At 34.7% G+C, this 18,905-nt stretch overlaps 2 protein-coding genes across 2 annotated transcripts in view; one reads left to right on the forward strand and one right to left on the reverse strand.

Annotated features, from left to right (window-relative positions):
• LOC144437875 (amine oxidase [flavin-containing] B-like) overlaps window positions 1–5,165 on the forward strand; it is a 53,814-nt gene extending 48,649 nt beyond the window's left edge. The window contains exons 15-21 of the mRNA XM_078126909.1: window positions 763–850; window positions 1,213–1,266; window positions 2,071–2,128; window positions 2,667–2,761; window positions 3,278–3,389; window positions 3,924–3,986; window positions 4,977–5,165. Coding sequence (XP_077983035.1) covers window positions 763–850; window positions 1,213–1,266; window positions 2,071–2,128; window positions 2,667–2,761; window positions 3,278–3,389; window positions 3,924–3,986; window positions 4,977–5,117 — 611 coding nt within the window. The 3' untranslated portion in view covers window positions 5,118–5,165. The remainder of the gene's footprint in view (window positions 1–762; window positions 851–1,212; window positions 1,267–2,070; window positions 2,129–2,666; window positions 2,762–3,277; window positions 3,390–3,923; window positions 3,987–4,976) is intronic.
• Window positions 5,166–14,845: 9,680 nt separating this feature from the next.
• Window positions 14,846–15,901, reverse strand: LOC144437365 (solute carrier family 35 member G1-like). The gene has a single exon (XM_078126289.1). The coding sequence runs from the start codon at window positions 15,899–15,901 to the stop codon at window positions 14,846–14,848; it is 1,056 nt and encodes a 351-aa protein (XP_077982415.1).
• Between the last annotated feature and the right edge of the window lie 3,004 nt (window positions 15,902–18,905).

Raw genomic sequence — 18,905 nt, forward strand, 5'->3', positions numbered from 1 at the left:
TAATGCATTTTTATGTCTTCAGCTCTGTAACACCTAAATGATGCATACCTCCCAAAGTAAAAGTCTAATATTGTTCTGTAAAACTGAACTTGCCAATATGTGTTTTGTTATTCAAGCAAAATATAGACATGACAACATTCAGTATTATGTAACTAAATGTGTCTGGACAGTCTGATATTCAGATTCAGGGGCACAGAAAGATACAAGATTTCATAGTTTGGCCACTAGGAGTGCTATTTAACAGCAGATATTGGTAGAAAGTGTAAGATACAATTGTTCAGTAGAGTACTTTGCTCAAAAGAAATTAAATTTGTTGATAAAAAAGATTTGATTTGCCTTGTTTTGGTATGGGGAATGGACAACACTGCCATGTCATCATGAAATTTGCTTGACTAGTGTATTCACATGTTGCAATTGCAATTTTCAGGTATATGAAGTAGTGTCACCTGATTGATGTACTGGGTTCATTTCTGGTATATGAAGTAGTGTCACCTGATTGATGTACTGAGTTCATTTCAGGTATATGAAGTAGTTTCACATGATTGATGTACTGGGTTTATTTCAGGTATATGAAGTAGTGTCACCTGATTGATGTACTGGGTTTATTTCAGGTATATGAAGTAATGTCACCTGATTGATGTACTGGGTTTATTTCAGGTATATGAAGTAGTGTCACCTGATTGATGTACTGGGTTTATTTCAGGTATATGAAGTAGTGTCACATGATTGATGTACTGAGTTTATTTCCTTTTCTCCTTGTAGGATTAAATGGATTTTCAATAAGTGATGGTTTGATTCCTGCTACATTTGATGGCACAAAACCAGATGGCACACATCCAGCACTAATAGGGTAAGGAAATATGTATCTTTCCAAGATTACACAAACAATTGTCTACTGATGTTGTTAGAACAGTTCATGGCATAATACGATTTCCTCAATATATTTTTATACATTCAATAAATTACGTTATTGCCTCATTGCTTTAAGTTATATCATAATACTATTAGTATAGTTTAAGTAAAGTCAGTTACAGGGGATAATTAAGTATGCTTCAGTATTAAGTAGAATTCTACATGTATATTTTTGAATACGAGAAAAGGTACACCCTAAATGCTTAAATTCATTTTGTGACCCTGTCATTAATTAGTGAATGCTTTTCATGGTTCATCACTATCATAACTTAGAATTATCTTTTGTTTGTTTGTTTGCAGTTTAATTGGAGGAAACAATGCTAGACTGTTGGCAAGTCTTTCACCTGAAGACAGGTAACAATATTAGCTGTATCTAAGTAATTGTAAGCTACATCATGTCATTCCACTCTCAACAGACTGGTCTTTGAAGGGATAGGCTGGTTCATCATGTCATTCCACCCTCAACAGACTGGTCTTTGAAGGGATAGACTGGTGTGTGAGGGCGCCCACACTGCATACATTACTGATTAACAGGCTACTGAACTATACGTATACATATTAGGGAGTCGTTTTCTGTGTGACTTCGAAAAAGTGTTACCACTCATACCTAAGTACCCTGTTTATGACGCTGTTGTGTTACTTGGAATAGCCATCATATTCCACAATAGTTTACACTGTTTTGTTACTCTTTTAACTACCATATCATATGACAACTAACAAAGGTACACAACAATGTTGCAAACAGGCTAAGGTAATTTCATTATGCCACATACAAGCCAAGTTGTATGTGTTTTAACTGAAAATATGGAATTTATACTCAGGTCATTCTATTCTATTCTTAATTATTTTTAGTCTCCAATGGTTTTTCTTCAGCCTGTCAGAAAATACTCATAGGGTTATGTCACTACTTGTCTTTGACTCATAGTGACAAGGCCCCTTAGGTTACTCATTTTTTCTTAAAATGAACAAACCAATATGATATTACAGAATAATACCAATGCAATGATCACATACTGACTCTACACTAGTTATACTATATTAAATGTTAACATTTTGAAGAAACCTTGTAATACAAATTAAATTTTTGAAGATATATTGTACTTCATCTGATAATACATGATTTGTGTTGACTTTTTACAACTTTCTGCTTCTTTATAGGAGGTATCAAATATGCCAACATTTTGCCGACCTGTTTCAGAGTGAAGATGCATTACATGTGAGTTTGATATTGATTATATTTGATATTATTTTGGATTCCACATTGATGTGCTGCAGTGTGCTGCTAGATATAATATGCTAAAAATACTGACTACATCGGTATATAGGTGATGGCAAGTAGTTGTAAAAACAACTGCCTATACTCAGCTATTTATGTTCAGCTACTTTTGCAGAAGGCACATGGTAGAGAGCGTACCAAGTAACTCCACCAACACTATTCAAAAACCAAAGAAGGATGCCCTCTATAGTTGGAGCTCAATTGCTTATGGTATTAATGTCATGGATTAACTAAATTCTTCTAAAAAAAATATGGATTGTAGCATCGAGTGTCCAACAAAATCTAATTAGTTGGTTCTTGTCTTATTGACAATATTTCTACAAAGTTCCATGTTCATGTTTACACTAAGTTCAAATCATTGTGTGAGTCAACCAGAACGATTTATGTTGTAGTCCTTGACAATTTGAATCCTCATAGGCAAAACTATATCATGACACCAAAGTCAAAATATTGAAATATTTCTGTTGTTTATTTTCAGCCAAAACATTTCATAGAATACAGCTGGATAGATGATGAATATTCTAAAGGCTGTATAGGGCTGTTTCCAATTGGATTCCTAAATAAATATGGCAGGTAAAGAAGGGCTTGTATGTTAGAGTATGTAAAGCGCCCTCTGGTGTTGTTGGAATGTACAGCAGAAAAAAGAAAATCATAACGATTGCATTTGATAAATAACATATTTTGTGATGTGGTACAGGAAAATTTTAACAAATCCTATGATATTTGAATCTTGGAAAAGGAGATGTACGTGAATGATAAACAAAGTAAAGTTTATTTCAATATGATGACACTAGAGGGCAACCTTTCATCAAAAGGTACACTTAACCCATTGGATCAGCTTTGTTAGTATTCAAGCAAGAATTATGTGAATAATTGAAAACTTTGCTATTACTTGTGCTTATCAAAATCATCTTGTGACTATCTTCATGGGGGGGGGGGGGGCTTTTATACAACTGAGCTAGATTAATACAGCAACTTAAATCTTACAGGATTAGGGTCCTTTCATACTAGGCCAAGTATAATAACTGTATACGGCAATGAAAGAGAAGATATGATCAGAAAGTTAATTCTTTCTTTTCTTCATACAAGGACTTTGAGAGAATCACATGGACACGTGTACTTTGCTGGTACAGAGACTGCCACAGTATGGAGGGGTTATATGGATGGTGCTGTACAGGCCGGTGAAAGAGCTGCCAGAGAAGTAAGGAAACACATACTAGATGTTGCTTGCTATCCATACTACTAATATTGTATACTGTTCATTTGTTGCATCGTATGTGTTAACAAATGTCAAAGGAAAATATGAGGTTCCCACATTACAAAATCTCAGAGAGATTTTCGCATTTGAGAAGAAACATACATCGATCAGTTACAATCTTTTGTGATTTGTATGTGTGGTCTTTCTTTTGGTGTTCTACTAAAATGAGTAAAATTATGAAAGTGATGATTTTTGTGCAACCCATAAAAAAGTATCCTCAATGTGCTGAGAATTCTTGGTATAGCACCTGACATAAAATTTGACCACCTAGTCATGTCATAAGAATAGCACTGAGTCATTTCATTTGTTGGCCATCACCATGATTTCCACTACACTTGCATTACTGTAGGCGAGTCTGAAAATAAGTTGACTGCCTTATTCAAATTTGACCCCCTAGCATGGTGTAAAATACTATTGTAAAAACTAAGAATGAATGTTTTGAGTAAGTTTTGTTTCTTTGCTGTGCACAATTTACAGGTATTACATTCATTAGGGAGGATAGGTGAAGATGAAATCTGGCAAGAAGAACCAGAGTCAGAGGTATGCCTTTCATTGTTGCTAATAATATAACAAATTTGTAGCACAATGCCATAGTCTGTTAATTTAGGAAGGCACTTGGAGTGGGCAGGGGATACATGTAAAACTATGAGGAAGAGAAATTTTCATTGGAAAGGTTGGACACCCCTACATCCAACAATCCAGAATAGCAGTGGACTAGCCCACTTACAGTAATTATAATAACCTGACAGATGAAACCTAACTGAAGGCTAAATGGTCAAAGTATAATCTGTGAACTCACAATCAAATTCTGTGCTGACATGATTGGATATGTGCAATACCAAGATAGATTGTAGTCTCACATTACACCATATCATTGTTTTGTGTGCCTAAGAAGAGACGCATTTCAACATTGAAACTAACAGCACTATTTTGAAATGTTTAGCAGCTGGTGGCATTACTCATCATTCTAGGTAGGTCACAGTCACTTTCGTTTTGTGATCATAATCGATTACATCCATGATAGTGCATGCCACGGTATGCGGTACACAATCTAGCGAAAGTAATTTTGGAAAACTGAGTTGAGCATATGACTGTCATCACAATATTGCTCAAGATTATTTCTTTTTGAAATACTGAATACAACTAATATATATCTATATATTATAAGGTGTATATTTTTTAAGACAGGAACTTATAAGTGCTTTTGCTAGATCACTTTCCACATGCTGCTGCACACACTATTGCGAACACAATTGCGAACACAATTGATTACAACCACAAAACAGAAGTGGCTGCAACATACCTATAGTGAGCGTGCAGCCTGGGGCGAAACATTTCAAAATAGTGCTATTACATGTCTACCAACAGGAAGACATCAGAATGAAAACATACTTGGTACTCATGGCAACACACCATTTGTACCAATTCTATCAAAATGCAAACTAGTGGTGTTATTCTACCACAGTATACCTATGTTTAAGTCATTTAGAATCTCAAAACTTAACTTTAAAATCTTTTCTTTCATTCCAGGATGTTCCTGCTCTTCCCAGTGAATTAAGTACTTTAGAAAAGATGCTTCCATCTGTTCCTGGCTTCCTCAGAATTGTAGCTTCTTCAATTGTTGTATTATTTGCTGTAGGAATAGCTGGCAGATTTAGAGATAGCCTTTGAGAAGATATTATTTCAGTTTGACACTAACTGGTAATCATCTTTGTCTCAGACCCAGAATAAAAGTCAAACTTCTCATGCACTTAATCTGATTTGTATTGAAGTCAACACATATAATATTACCTATGACACAGAATAGATTTCAAATCCAATCTGTTGAATTTAATATAAAGATGAACAACTTAGAGGATCTACTGGCATATATGACACACTTAAGGGGTCAAATCATGTGGTAGATTGTATGACGTTGATAAGTAGAATCATGGAAGAAAGAAACGTCACAGATTAGTGCTATTTCAGTGTTAAACAAACGAGATGAAGGTACTTTCAAGACAAAAATACTGCACAATAATACTTTTGAAGATGACATGACTGCTCATCACACACACTCTGAATTGTGATTATTTTGTATTAGATTCAAATAGATTTAAATCGATTTTACTACTTTTACTACTACTACAACTACTACCACTACTACCACTATTACCACTACTACTACTACTATTAGTACTACTGCAATGACAACGACACCGACACAACCACCACTACTGCTACTGCAACTAATTGCAATAATCATCAACTTTGTCATGTATGTAATCTAATAATTATATTAAGTACATGAGAAATTCATCATTTATTCTGGGTCTCAGATTCATGGTTTTTTTGATATGAGAGAGAAACACATGACACATTTTACCTCATATTGTATGTCAACATTTTTTTTGATAATTTGGTCACATCAAAACAAAATAATTGTGCAAATCTGTTGTTGAATGTAAGTTCGCAATTGAAGTGGTGAAGATTGTTATCTCTGTAAATAACCGAATCAAAAGATAGGCATGTATTTGAAGTTAGAAATATACTACTATAGAATTAAGTAGGTACTATTTATGCATGACTTTAGACATTTTAATTCCGCATTACCATGAACGGTTATATTAAAGTGGCACAAGCTAAGTTTGTCATTTTTTTGACTCGAATGATAATATATGTATTTACATATAACCTAGAAAAGACTAAATGAAACTATCCTAGTATACTGTACGTAATGTCAATTGATGGTATTAAAAATTGTCTCTTGGTGTTGTAAGCACAGTTGGTTGTGTCTGAAGGATTGACCTCTAGAAATCAATACATATACCAAACGATTGTCGAAATTGTCAATTCATATACATAGTACAAATTTTATAGTCTGTCCTGAAATCTTTCCGATAAGTCATGGAATACCCAAATGAAATTGATTGATAAAATTAGAAATACACAGAATTATGATCACACGTAAGTAGACAGTCATTACCATAGCAACCAAGTAGAAATATCAACAATTCACAAAGTTTTATTATTTTCTATTTGAATTCCTGATCAGGCCAGAAAAACTGATTCTCATTAATGAGTTAATATTAAAGTTAAGGTTCTGTACATAATTTCTTCAAATTTGGTGGCAAATTTTCATACCAGTAATTTGCTTTTTGATCCTGTAATTTGAATGTTTAGTGAATAGACTTTTTCTCTTTACAAAGTTTAAGTTTTCTTTGTTTACAAATAACAAGAGAGTTTTAGAATCATTAGACATAATGGAATACATCAGAATAATTTTGTGTATTTAGATGTATCATGTTGAATACAGTATGTGTCAAGATAACCGAGTGGGTTTTGTGGCGTAATTGCAGTCTAGAGGGTGGGGAACCAACCGTTTCTAAGGAAAAGAATGCACGCATACACACGGGGTCACAGGTTTCACTTAAAGTACTTTGTTATGTTAACGCAAGTCAAAAAATAATGTACAACACTCAGTAAGACTAAAGAATTAAATAAGTTCTAGTACATTGCATGTAACAAGAGTTAAAGGTTAAGTTAAAGGTTGGTGGTGGCAACTTAATTAAAGTCACAACTAAGAGTTCAGGTTGTCTCCCGACACGTGCACGTCCGCGTTGTTCGCGTGAATTACTTACAAGTTCGGTGCTATCGAATTACTTTCGTCGAGCGAATCCGAAGCAGTCACACACTGTTGTTTGGGTTGCCGTTAGCGTTTCAGCATGCCAGCCCGTAGCAGGATTCCATGAAGTTCTACAGTGCACAGTTAGTGTACACTTTCAGGGTCCATACAGCAACAACAACCAGCAAGGCTCCAACCATGATGATGTTCGGTCGTCAGCCGTCGAAGCAGAAGTGATCCGTTCCCACGAGGACGGGTTTTCAGACCTTTGTATAGTGCCCTATCTACCACCAACCACCTGTACTCTAATATGCTAATAGCCACCAACCATCCTATTAAATCTACATAAACGGGATATCGACCGACTAAGGGTCAGTCTAGTATACTTTACAAAATTCACCTTGTGACAGTATGTAACTCTACAAACGTAGTCTGTAAGATACAACTAGCAAAAAAACACCAGTGCATTTAGATGTATCATGTTGAATACAGTATGTAACTCTACAAACAAAGTCTGTAAGATACAACTAGCAAAAAAACACCAGTGTATTTAGATGTATCATGTTGAATATAGTAATGTATGTAACTCTACAAACGAAGTCTGTGAGATACAACTAGCAAAAAAACACCAGTGCATTTAGATGTATCATGTTGAATACAGTATGTAACTCTACAAACGAAGTCTGTAAGATACAACTAGCGAAAAAACACCGGTGCATTTAATTGCATAAAGTGAGCCAAAGAAACTGATACTAAAACAATAAGATGTGCCTCTTATGTAGGTTCATGTGATACTTTTATCCCTTTAGCTTTGTTTATATCTGTGGAAGTTATAATGTAACAGTAACAGTCATACCCAATATCATTATGTGTAGTGTTCTATCAGTGAACAGAATTATGGGATACCGGCTCCTGTGATGTTTATGTTTTGATAAGTCACTGATACATTGTATTGCTTGACACTTGTCTTATGCTTACCATGATCAAGCAAATACACTGGTGTTTTTTCACGGCTTGTACATCGTGTTGTTCAGCCTGTCAGGCTTCTTTCTTTGGCCTGCAGCATGGCACAAATGTCATATCTTAAAACAGCTACCGTACTACAAAATGTAGATGTTATAAAGTTTGGTGTAAATTTAAACAAAATGTATTTGTGCTGTGGGATGGAAAAGTTTTTACAATATATTGTATTGTGTCTGAAGTGTGTTTTTCAGCCAGCAGGTTTGAATTTAGTAATGTATGTAAGAATAACATCAAGGATCATGTTCAATATTGAAATCAATGGTTTTTTCTATGTAACTGGAAATTTTTAGATTTTCTTTGATTTTGAGAAGCAAGTTCTCCTATGGTGCTCCTCCCTGGATGTTCTGTTGTCAGTATTAGAAATCTACTCAAAGTTTTTGTTTTCAAGTACATTTTCATTTTCTTGATTTGTGTACAGAGGTCTTAATTGGAATGTTATGTTATGTTACAGTCATGTTTGTGATACACCCATAACAAGTAACACGGCTATATCTCCTACCATCATCACCCAACCATCACCACTACCATCCAAACACCTCCATCATCATCACCACCACCATACAAACATCACTATTATCACCACCATCATCACCCAAACACCATTACTGTTGTTACTGCTGCCACCACTCCTCCCATCATAACCACCAACTAATCACTATCACCACTTCCACCCTCTCCACCGCCAGAACTGTCAAAGCTGCTATCATCACCACAAAAAGATACAAACATACAACAGCATTACCATAACAATAAGACCTCCAAAGCCTAGACAAAATAAGTTAGATTTGAAAATGTAAAAAGTACATTTATTTCCTTGTTGCGAGATAATTAGAACCAAAATGAAATCAAATATTAAATTACCTGTAAATTCAGGTACTTTAAGAATTGTCTTATAAAATGGAATGTTTGTGTAATTAGAGTAAGTTAATGAACAGATATTATACTTCAGATTGTATTTAAAGATTCATGATAAAAATAGCATTGTTTGCACAACTAAGCAAAGGTTTGGAGAGTGCATTTAAGATTTATATATTGCTTGATATTGCTATGGGGGGGGGGGGGTATTGTTCAGGGCAAATTTTTAACTGATCATCAGTGATTAGCTGGTCAACTTAAAATGAAAGTCAACTCAAGTACTTGGGCAAGATTTAAACCACACTTGTATCCTAGTCTGTTGTAGACATGTTGACCTGGTCTGGTAGGGTATAATCTTATGCACTTATTGTATTTAGGTTAGAATTCTTGGTTAATGTCTACATATGTGAATGGATATGTACATCAAAATTTCAAGAATCTGAATTCACTCACAAATTAGGTTTAAAATTGTCAAAGTATGACTTAGACGTAGACAGGACATTGACTCAAATTACATGTAAATGTACTAATGTATACTATACTTTCAAATTAGAGCACATAACATAGATTTGACTACAACTATTTTTGTAGTTACTCCAAAATTAAATACATTTAATTTCCTAAATTGTGATTTCTCTCATAGCAGATGAATTTTCTCGTAGGAACCAGTCGTGCTTCAGTGCCACTGGCAGTCATTTTGAAAGGATTGTATTTTGTAGGGTCACGGATGAACAGTATTAAATCTTATACTTATATTGACTTGGTGTTAACCAATCAAATTTCAGAATTCAAATTTGAACCAATCAAATGTCAGAATTCAAATTACTTGGTATAAACCAATCAAATTTTAGAATTCAGAATTCAAATTTGAACCAATCAAATTTCAAAATTCAATTTACTTGGTATGAACCAATCACATTTAAGATTTCAAAACGCACAAGTAGTGTAGTGATAGTACCCAGAAAAATTTAATGAAAAATTTCACCTGTCTAGTAGTTTTATTATAAGAGATGTGACAGGTATTCTTGTGCATTAATAAGGTCAAAATGTAATGTTGTCGGTAAGAAGTACAAAGTGTATCACTAGGAAAGATATTATCAGGCATTGAAAGTGTGTTAAAAGACAAAGAAGCTGTCTCACTAAGCTATATTTATCAGTGCAAAATACTCCAAAGTTAGAGGTTCAAATATTATAAACAGCTGGTAGCTTTAGTTCAACAATATTAGCAGATGATTTAATCCATTGGCAAGAGCTATCAGTCAAGACAAACTAATTGTGTTTGTACCATGATTATCAATCCAGTTAGAAATTTAGGCCCATACCAAGAAACGTTGTCATGATAAAGTAATCAGATTAATTTTACAAAGGTTGGCTTTATCACCAAACACATGTTTTACAAAACAGTACAGCTAACTGTATTATTGGGCAAAATGAAATACAAGGCCGTACGTTACAGCTCCTGTGCCACAAAAGTGTAAATTCAATCCATGGCTGTCAATACTAAAAGTTTGATAGCACAGATAAAAAAAAATTGTTAGAAAGTTTTGTTGTTGTTTTGTTTGTTTTGTTTTTGTTGTTATTTTTTAAGGGGGGGGGGGGGTAATTGATTGACTATATTTGTAGTGACTACTTTAGTTGACTAAAAGACAAAATCTAGAAAGCCCTGTAGTGCAAATAACAGGTTGCAATTATTATAAGACTGTTACATAATTATTTATTTCATAGAATTTTGATGTGTATGTGTAGTTTTATACCAGTTGTGTAATTTATTTCAGGAAATGTCACTGTAGAGTGGTTTGGTGTAGTGTAATTTGCATAGTGTGGTAGATTATGTCAAACTATTTCTACCATCATTATACACAGTCTTTGTATTTTGATATCATGTCAAATTGTGTGGGTATGATAGTGAAGGTAAAAGTCTATTTCATGTACTTTTTATTGTGTAATTACATCTCTATAATTGTATTGATATAATGTAGATTGTACAATATTGTCAACTTCTTGATTTTTTTCTATCATTTCTCGTGTCATGACATGTAGAATTGTTTAGATAATTGGAACAAAGCAAATACATGGTAGGTAGAATCTGCCTCGGGGACATATTTCACTGAAAATGAATGTTCTTCAATACTCTCCAACTTTGGCATTGTTCCTGGTCCTGTTAAAATAATGAAAAGAAATTTTGGGGTTCACTGTCTTTTTTTAAAGGAAACTCAAATTTTTTTTTATTTTCATCATAGAGTTAGCATAGTCGCCAGTGGCCATATTGGATTCTAAGATAGCTGTTATCTGATATCATTAGTGGCTATATTGGATTCTAAGATAGCTGTTATCTGATATCATTAGTGGCTATATTGGATTCTAAGATAACTGATTTTATTAGTGGCCATGTTGGATTCTGAGATAGTTGATATCATTAGTAGCCATATTGGATTCTAAGATAACTGATATCATTAGTGGCCATATTGGATTCTAAGATAGTTGATATCATTAGTGGCCATATTGGATTCTAAGATAACTGATATCATTAGTGGCCATATTGGATTCTAAGATAGCTGATATCATTAGTGGCCATATTGGATTCTAAAATAGCTCAGATCATTTTGACCTCAATTTCAAAACTTTGTATGGTGACTCCAGATTGTTTTCATTGATTTTAACTGAGAATAGGTTGGAGTAACAGCAAAAGTTGGAGTTTATTTCCGAGGCACATTCTACTTCTTGTAAATGCTACAAAGCTGCAGTGTTGGAATAGATTTATAATTTGCTTACATTACATGAAATAGCTGGCTTCCATAAATTTCTTAAAATGAATTGATTCCTCCTAGAAATGCTATTTAAATGTTGTATACGTAGTTATTTGAGAATTCTTGTACGGTCAAGTCCTATATTTTTATATTGCCAAATGAAATGTAATGAACTTTGTATGAATAAGTTGTGAAAAGCTAAAATTGTAATAATGTAATTTTGAAATGTGTGTGATTTATACAAAATCATGTGAATATTATTGCAGTCAAATGAAGTCACTGCAAGTCTAAAAATCTTTGAAGGTAGTGTGCATTGTTTTCAATTTATGAAATAGTGAAGAGAAAAATTGATGTGAACATTTTGTACTGTAAGTTTTTGATGTTGATATATGTATACATTTACTAGAATTATTCTTGATACCTAGATGTAGAAGATTCCTATAATATAGTGAGCTAACAACTGCAAAGAAGTGATAAAGATAGCTAAATATACCTATTCAACCCTGCTAGTAACCTTGTGTGTATGGTTTGCCCATTCTCGCATACCAGAGCTGTTATTTCTTCCGCAAACTTCGAAATAACTCTTCACGGCATGTTTTGGAAGGTGCCATAAAAGAGGCCATGGGTTGAGATGATGGGTTTGCCATACCTCCTCATCAATAGCGCCCTCTAGTGGTATTGTTGACTCCCTTCCAACAGTACCCTTTGTTTATATGCAGTTGTTGCCTAGCTCCTTTATTACATAGTAATTCCAGTTAGTCTGTCATTACTGATAGAATGGATTTGTGATATCTTCATTCAGTTGTAGCCCCCCCCCCCCTCCATCTTCTGACTTGATGTAATTTTCCAACCCCTACCTCCTGCTAGTGAACACTTTCTTGACTGTGTAGTTAAAACTTATTGCCTGACCATGAGGGCACTATGATCTGTATGTTACCCTCACTTGTTAATTTTTCCATAGGCTGAAAGCCGAGGGATATAGTTGCTGGCTAACACCACTGAAGGGGTAATATATTTTTTTGACATACTGGTCAAATAATGCCTGGTACTGGTAATAAGTATTCTATATAGTATACATGATCATTAGTAGCAAGGTTCTTGATTTTGTCATGAGTTGCTACGTTTCCTTGGTAACATCTAGAATATTATGAATCATTCTATGTAACATTACACAAACTGTTGTATACCAAAGGGTATAACAATGTTCAGAATTCAGTATTATTAAGTAAAGTACATATTTTCCAGAAGATTAAGTAACTTGGATGATGAAAGAAGCGAACTATGGTAACTAGACAAGGAAAAGTGTTGCTTTTGAAAAATAGAATTTATAGTTGTGTGTAGTGATAATTTATTAAAATTTAATCAAGATTGCATGTTTTCAAAAAAGGATGAAAAACAATTTAAAATCCCCATCTACCTCAGGTATCATGAAAATTCACTCTTTTTTTCATTTTTAGGAAATTTCCAGTCAGATTTCATTAACTATTTCTTGTATATTTCATGCTCTAGAATAAATGATAAATTGCCTTTGATGTTGTATTATTTACTTTTATTGGGGTTTTGTGTATATCTTGTAGTGATTTGGGTGACCAGATTTATTTTCTTATGACCAATCCAAACTGACCGTCTGTCTGACCAAATCACAGTAAATAAAGCAATGCTCTGTATAGCTGGCTCAACAAAAACAATGTTGTGCTAAAATGGTGGTATGACAAGTATGAATCTTGGACATTTTGGACTTTTGGGCAGATAAAGTGGCCATATGGATGGGGGGGATTAATTAGGTGTTTATGTGGAATTTTTAATTTATGAAACAATTTTATCATGAGAAAATTAGGGGTGTTTTACTTTAGATAAGAGGAGAAGAATGGACAAGGTGTCTTTATTTAGTCAATAAAGAGAGAATTACATTCAGCTGAAAGAGAGAAAATTAGCCAGGGAAAGAAGAAAAAAAGTTGTATATCACCACACAAAACTCAGTGAGTCAATTGATCAATATAACAGACAAAATAAGTTGTATTGCACCACATAAAATGATCATTCAATCGGTCAATCATTCAACCAAATAATAAATCAACAATCGATTGATCGATCGATCGATCGATCAATTACATGCTTGCTGAACCTTGTGTTAATAATTGCAATCACAGACAAGTAAGACTTGGCTGTGATTGCAATATGGCATGCCAAGTCTGTCCGCACAGCTGTTTCCATTGGCTGTACCACATACTTTGCCTAACAATAAGATTAACGGGATATTCACTTGTTTTCATTGTCAACATTTGTAAAAGGTTTAGCACAAGATTTAATCTCAGACCACTTTGATTATGATGAACAAAATGTTACTATGGCCTCATAAAAAATGTGATTCCGATTACGCTCAATTTTAGAATAGGTGGGGAAGGTAGATTTTTTATTTTATTTTATTTTATTTTTTGTCATGTGTGAGTGTCTAGTTCAGGTTTTTCATTGTTTTCCAAATGGTTTCTGTGTTATTTATTTCTTCCTATCAGATGTACAGCCATTACAGATTGGAAGAACATGTTTTATGTTGTCTTTTTATGTTGATATCAGTTTCCGCATCCACTATTTCTCGTGAGACTTCACAATTTTTGCGATTTTATTATTATTTTCTATACGTAAAAAATAGTTTAGGGTCGGCAATGAAAAACTAGGTGGGATCGGATAACCGGAACCAAACATTTTTTGGGGCCTATTAAATTGATAAGACATCATGTCAGAGATTTCATTTACCTTGAGAGACGAATAACTGTCATATTACAAGAATGCATAAGACAAATACTGTTGTGGGATAAGTCAATTGTTTAGAAACAGGTTCTGGAAAGGAATGATGTCCACACACAACCAAATACTATAAGAACAGCTACTCGTACTTTATTGACATCTAACAAAAACTCCTACAGATCACACAGAAATAAGGGATTATATAGGTTTTCCTACATTCCATACATATTGGCGCGAATTTGGTATCGACCTTCATATGATTGGTCAATTATGAAGACATAGGATTGGTAGTAAAGATTGTTTGAACTTGAGAATATCTAATTTGACACAACTTGATTGGTTATGGAGATTGTAATCAGGATCCTAAATTTGACTCAAGCTCAGTGTATATTTCATTCCCGATAACTGTGTATCTCACATTAGTATCAATTCAAAACTGTCTTCATCAGCAATGCTTGGTCTGATGTTGCAGTGTCCTTTTTGTCATTTTCCTTCCATGCCAATAGACTGGTTACCAATGACGTAAGCAATATAAGACATGTTCCTACTATACTTAGCAAATGTATGACTCGATGGAACACAAAAACATCAAGTAGGAAACTAACAACTACCCCAATATTGAAAAGAATTATCACCCTCCCTGCCGCTTCTAACTGTAATGCTTTGTTGAAACTCCAACAATATATCATATAAAATCCAACCATGCCTACCATATAACCGATGTTAGCAGGGTGATTTACTGTGGCGGTATATATGTAATCTTTGCTGGTAATATAAGCAATAGGCTGACTGATAATCAAACCACATATCCCGTTGAAGAGTAGAACCACTAAAACTGACAGGTCTTTACTCATTCCTCTCGAGCACACGGCTCCGATTGAAAACGCTAAAGATGTGAGGACAGCGAAGATATAGCCAAGACCAGACCCATCTCCAACTGAACCAAAGAGAAATTCAGGTCGAGAAATTAGTATGATACCAACTACGTTCATAAAGATCACGATAATGTCTATACATGCAATGCGTTCTCCGATGACAAAAAATGCTATTATAGGGGTAAACACAGGTAAACCGCCTAAATCTATTGCAGTGGCATTGCCAAGGCCAACCCATACAAGAGCATAATAAAAGAGAATATCACAACCATTTTCCAGACTGCTTTTGATAATATTCAGGATCAGGTTGTTTCTGCCTATTTTCAAGACATTTACTTTGCGATATGCCAGTAGTGGTATCATCACCATTATTGTGATAATGGATTTCACCATCAGCTGTTGACTTGGAGATATTCCATTTTGTACACCAAACATCAGAAACGCATCTGATACAGACAGGCAAATTCCGCCACATAAAGCTGCGAAAGCTCCTGCAATAGCATTCCAACATGAAGATATCCTATCGTTACTCTCTGAACCGTTGTTTGTAGATTCATCTATGGATGGTTCGGAAATAGCACACAGGGTGTATCCTTTAGTTGGCATCTTTTAACTGAAATATGTTGGTATGTCCGTTCATTCGTTACTGGTGCTTCTACTTGTGCACTGTTGTCGGTTTATCATCAGTACATTATGAAAGGCTGGTCACGATTAATAACATACATATTGCCGATATCCAGTGAACTTTACAACGCGCTATATATTGTCATGGCAGGTAGAAGATAAGCAGCCCTAAAATATGTCGTGTTGATTGGTAAATCAATGCAGTCAGATAGACAATACTGAAACAGTTCTGGAAGTACGACTTTCAACCGTTTGTTCCAAATTTGGTAATCATGCATAAAAATCAGTATCTAGAGAACTAAAATTTCCCATCAGGCTGTTCGACTACATTACATAATCATGGATCATTATGGTAATTGCCGTGTACCTAGCCAACAGACGTATATAATATTATCTACCCACTGAATAAACGTTTATTGCACTGTAAATTAGAAACTCACGTAGACTCTCAGAACATCGCATGGAATGTTTAGAAAGTGCACAGGAGGCTCATGAGTTATTAGATATACTTATGAATGGCTGGAGTGGTGTTTGGTGGAGTGGGGTGGGGTGGTGTTTGGTGGGTGGGGGTATTTTGGAAAACAATAGGCATGGTCACTTTGGAAAACAAAGAGTAGTGAATTTGTAATTATTTTAGTTTCGTGAAATGTCAGGTATTTTTTCAACATTTGTTCTATTATTATCAATCAATATCTGACCTGATGCATACTATTTTTTAGAAATATTCATAAATAATCATAAATGATAATTGTAAACATTTCTATTAACTCCTCTGTTCATTACTCGTCAAAGTGATAAAGTGGCAAATAAATGCCTGGTTGTAAAAAATATTTATTTACATTTAAAAAAGACAAAAAAAATGAACTTAGTATATTATTAATGGCAATATATGTCTTCAAAGGCATCTGCTGGAGTTTCCACATAAAATGAACTTAGTATATTGTTAATGGCAATATATGTCTTCAAAGGCATCTGCTGAAGTTACCACATAAAAATTTGTCAACTTGATACTGTTGCTGACTTTTGAGGCGAATCATTTATATACTATGTCTAAATGCCAGGTTTGGGTTCTCTAAATATATATAACAATTGATAGTTAGGAATGATTTATAAGAAGAATACCACCAGTAACTGAGAATAACACCCCAAAGTCGTCTCAAATCTCTCTCTCTCTCTCTCTCTCTCTCTCTCTCTCTCTCTCTCTCTCTCTCTCTCTCTCTCTCTCTCTCTCTCTCTCTCTCTCTCTCTCTCTCTCTCTCTCTCTCTCTCTCTCTCTCTCTCTCTCTCTCTCTCTCTCTCTCTCTCTCTCCCCAGAGATCGTAGAAAGCGACCACATGTATAATTATTAGACTGTCAACAAGGTAACTTAATAAATTTGTAAGTTTTATAGGATTTTTAGAACGTATATGTATTAAAGTTTAGAGGCTTTGAAGTTGAGCTAGATAGGTATATTGAGGTGAACAGAAATCTGTCACTTCACCGCAATGGATCTCGTTTTCACACCGTACATTACGTAGTAGTCTGTAAGGTACGCCGTGACGTGGCACCCTCACACATCGGTCAACCCCTCTAAGAGAGAGGATGCCGATGAGGGCGTAGCGACTGGACGTATCTGACAGTTTATACGAAGTAGAAATGGCTAAAAGAGGACAATAATATACTTCGTTTTATTATTAACCGGTCAGAGTTGTTGACAACATATATCTAATGAGCATAATATGTTTCGACAGATGGCTGGAAAGTGGATAAACAACTCGGTTGAATTTGCATATACTATGAAGGACACCTGGTGACAATTATAATCATCCAATCGTGTGTGGCATCCGAGTTGTTTTGATACTGGTAGAAAAGGGACAATGTTTGACTGTTCTGGAAGATGCCCTTCAGAATTTGATTTGTGATAAACCTACAACGTTGCTATAGTATGCTGTTGGATTCCTGTATGAGGAAGTTCTGAACTCTGTTTTTGCTTGGAAACTGAATGTTTTGCCGGGACTGTGAATGATACATTGTGTCATTTCACCAGTGAACAATACGTATCGGAACCACACATTTTTTTTATGAGGCCATAGTAACATTTTGTTCATCATAATCAAAGTGGTCTGAGATTAATCTTGTGCTAAACCTTTTACAAATGTTGACAATGAAACAAAGTCGATCCAGTTAATCTTATTGTTAGGCAAAGTATGTGGTACAGCCAATGGAAACAGCTGTGCGGACAGACTTGGCATGCCATATTGCAATCACAGCCAAGTCTTACTTGTCTGTGATTGCAATTATTAACACAGGGTTCAGCAAGCATGTAATTGATCAATCAATCGATCGATGATCAATCGATTTATTGTTGATTTATTATTTGGTTGAATGATTGATCATTTTATGTGGTGCAATATAACTTATTTTGTCTGTTATATTGATCAATTGACTCATTGAGTTTTGTGTGGTGATATACATTTTTTTTTCTTGTTTCCCTGGCTAATTTTCTCTTTCAGCTGTATGTAATTCTCTCTTTATTGACTAAATAAGGACGCCTTGTCCATGCTTCTCTTCTTATCTAAATTAAAACATCCCTAATCTTATAATTAGCATGGATCAGTTACCGCGAAAATCTGCTTTATGTCTAATCTTCTCAGAGATTATCACACTGGACAAACATTCAATCATGCACACACTAGTAGGAAGTCATAAATGAGTGTGATAATCTCTCAGTTACAATCATACAAGCTCTTCATAGGGTTGGCAGTGGACTGTAAGATACGTCACCGGCTTAGGGATTGTACAGATGTGTGTGTGTGAGGGCGCCCCATCACGGCGTACTTTACACATTGGATTAGCAGCAGGAACTCGACATGGTTTGTTTGAATATTTCGAAAAACCCGTTCAAGTTAAAACAAGCTATACAGACATGTTCAGATTCGTTCTGATGATTGCAGTTACGTGTCTCGTTGCCCATCATCCAAAAAAAGAGCTTACACTAACACGAATA

This window comes from Glandiceps talaboti, chromosome 7 (assembly GCF_964340395.1).
Source record: "Glandiceps talaboti chromosome 7, keGlaTala1.1, whole genome shotgun sequence".
Taxonomy (NCBI): Eukaryota; Metazoa; Hemichordata; class Enteropneusta; family Spengelidae; genus Glandiceps; species Glandiceps talaboti.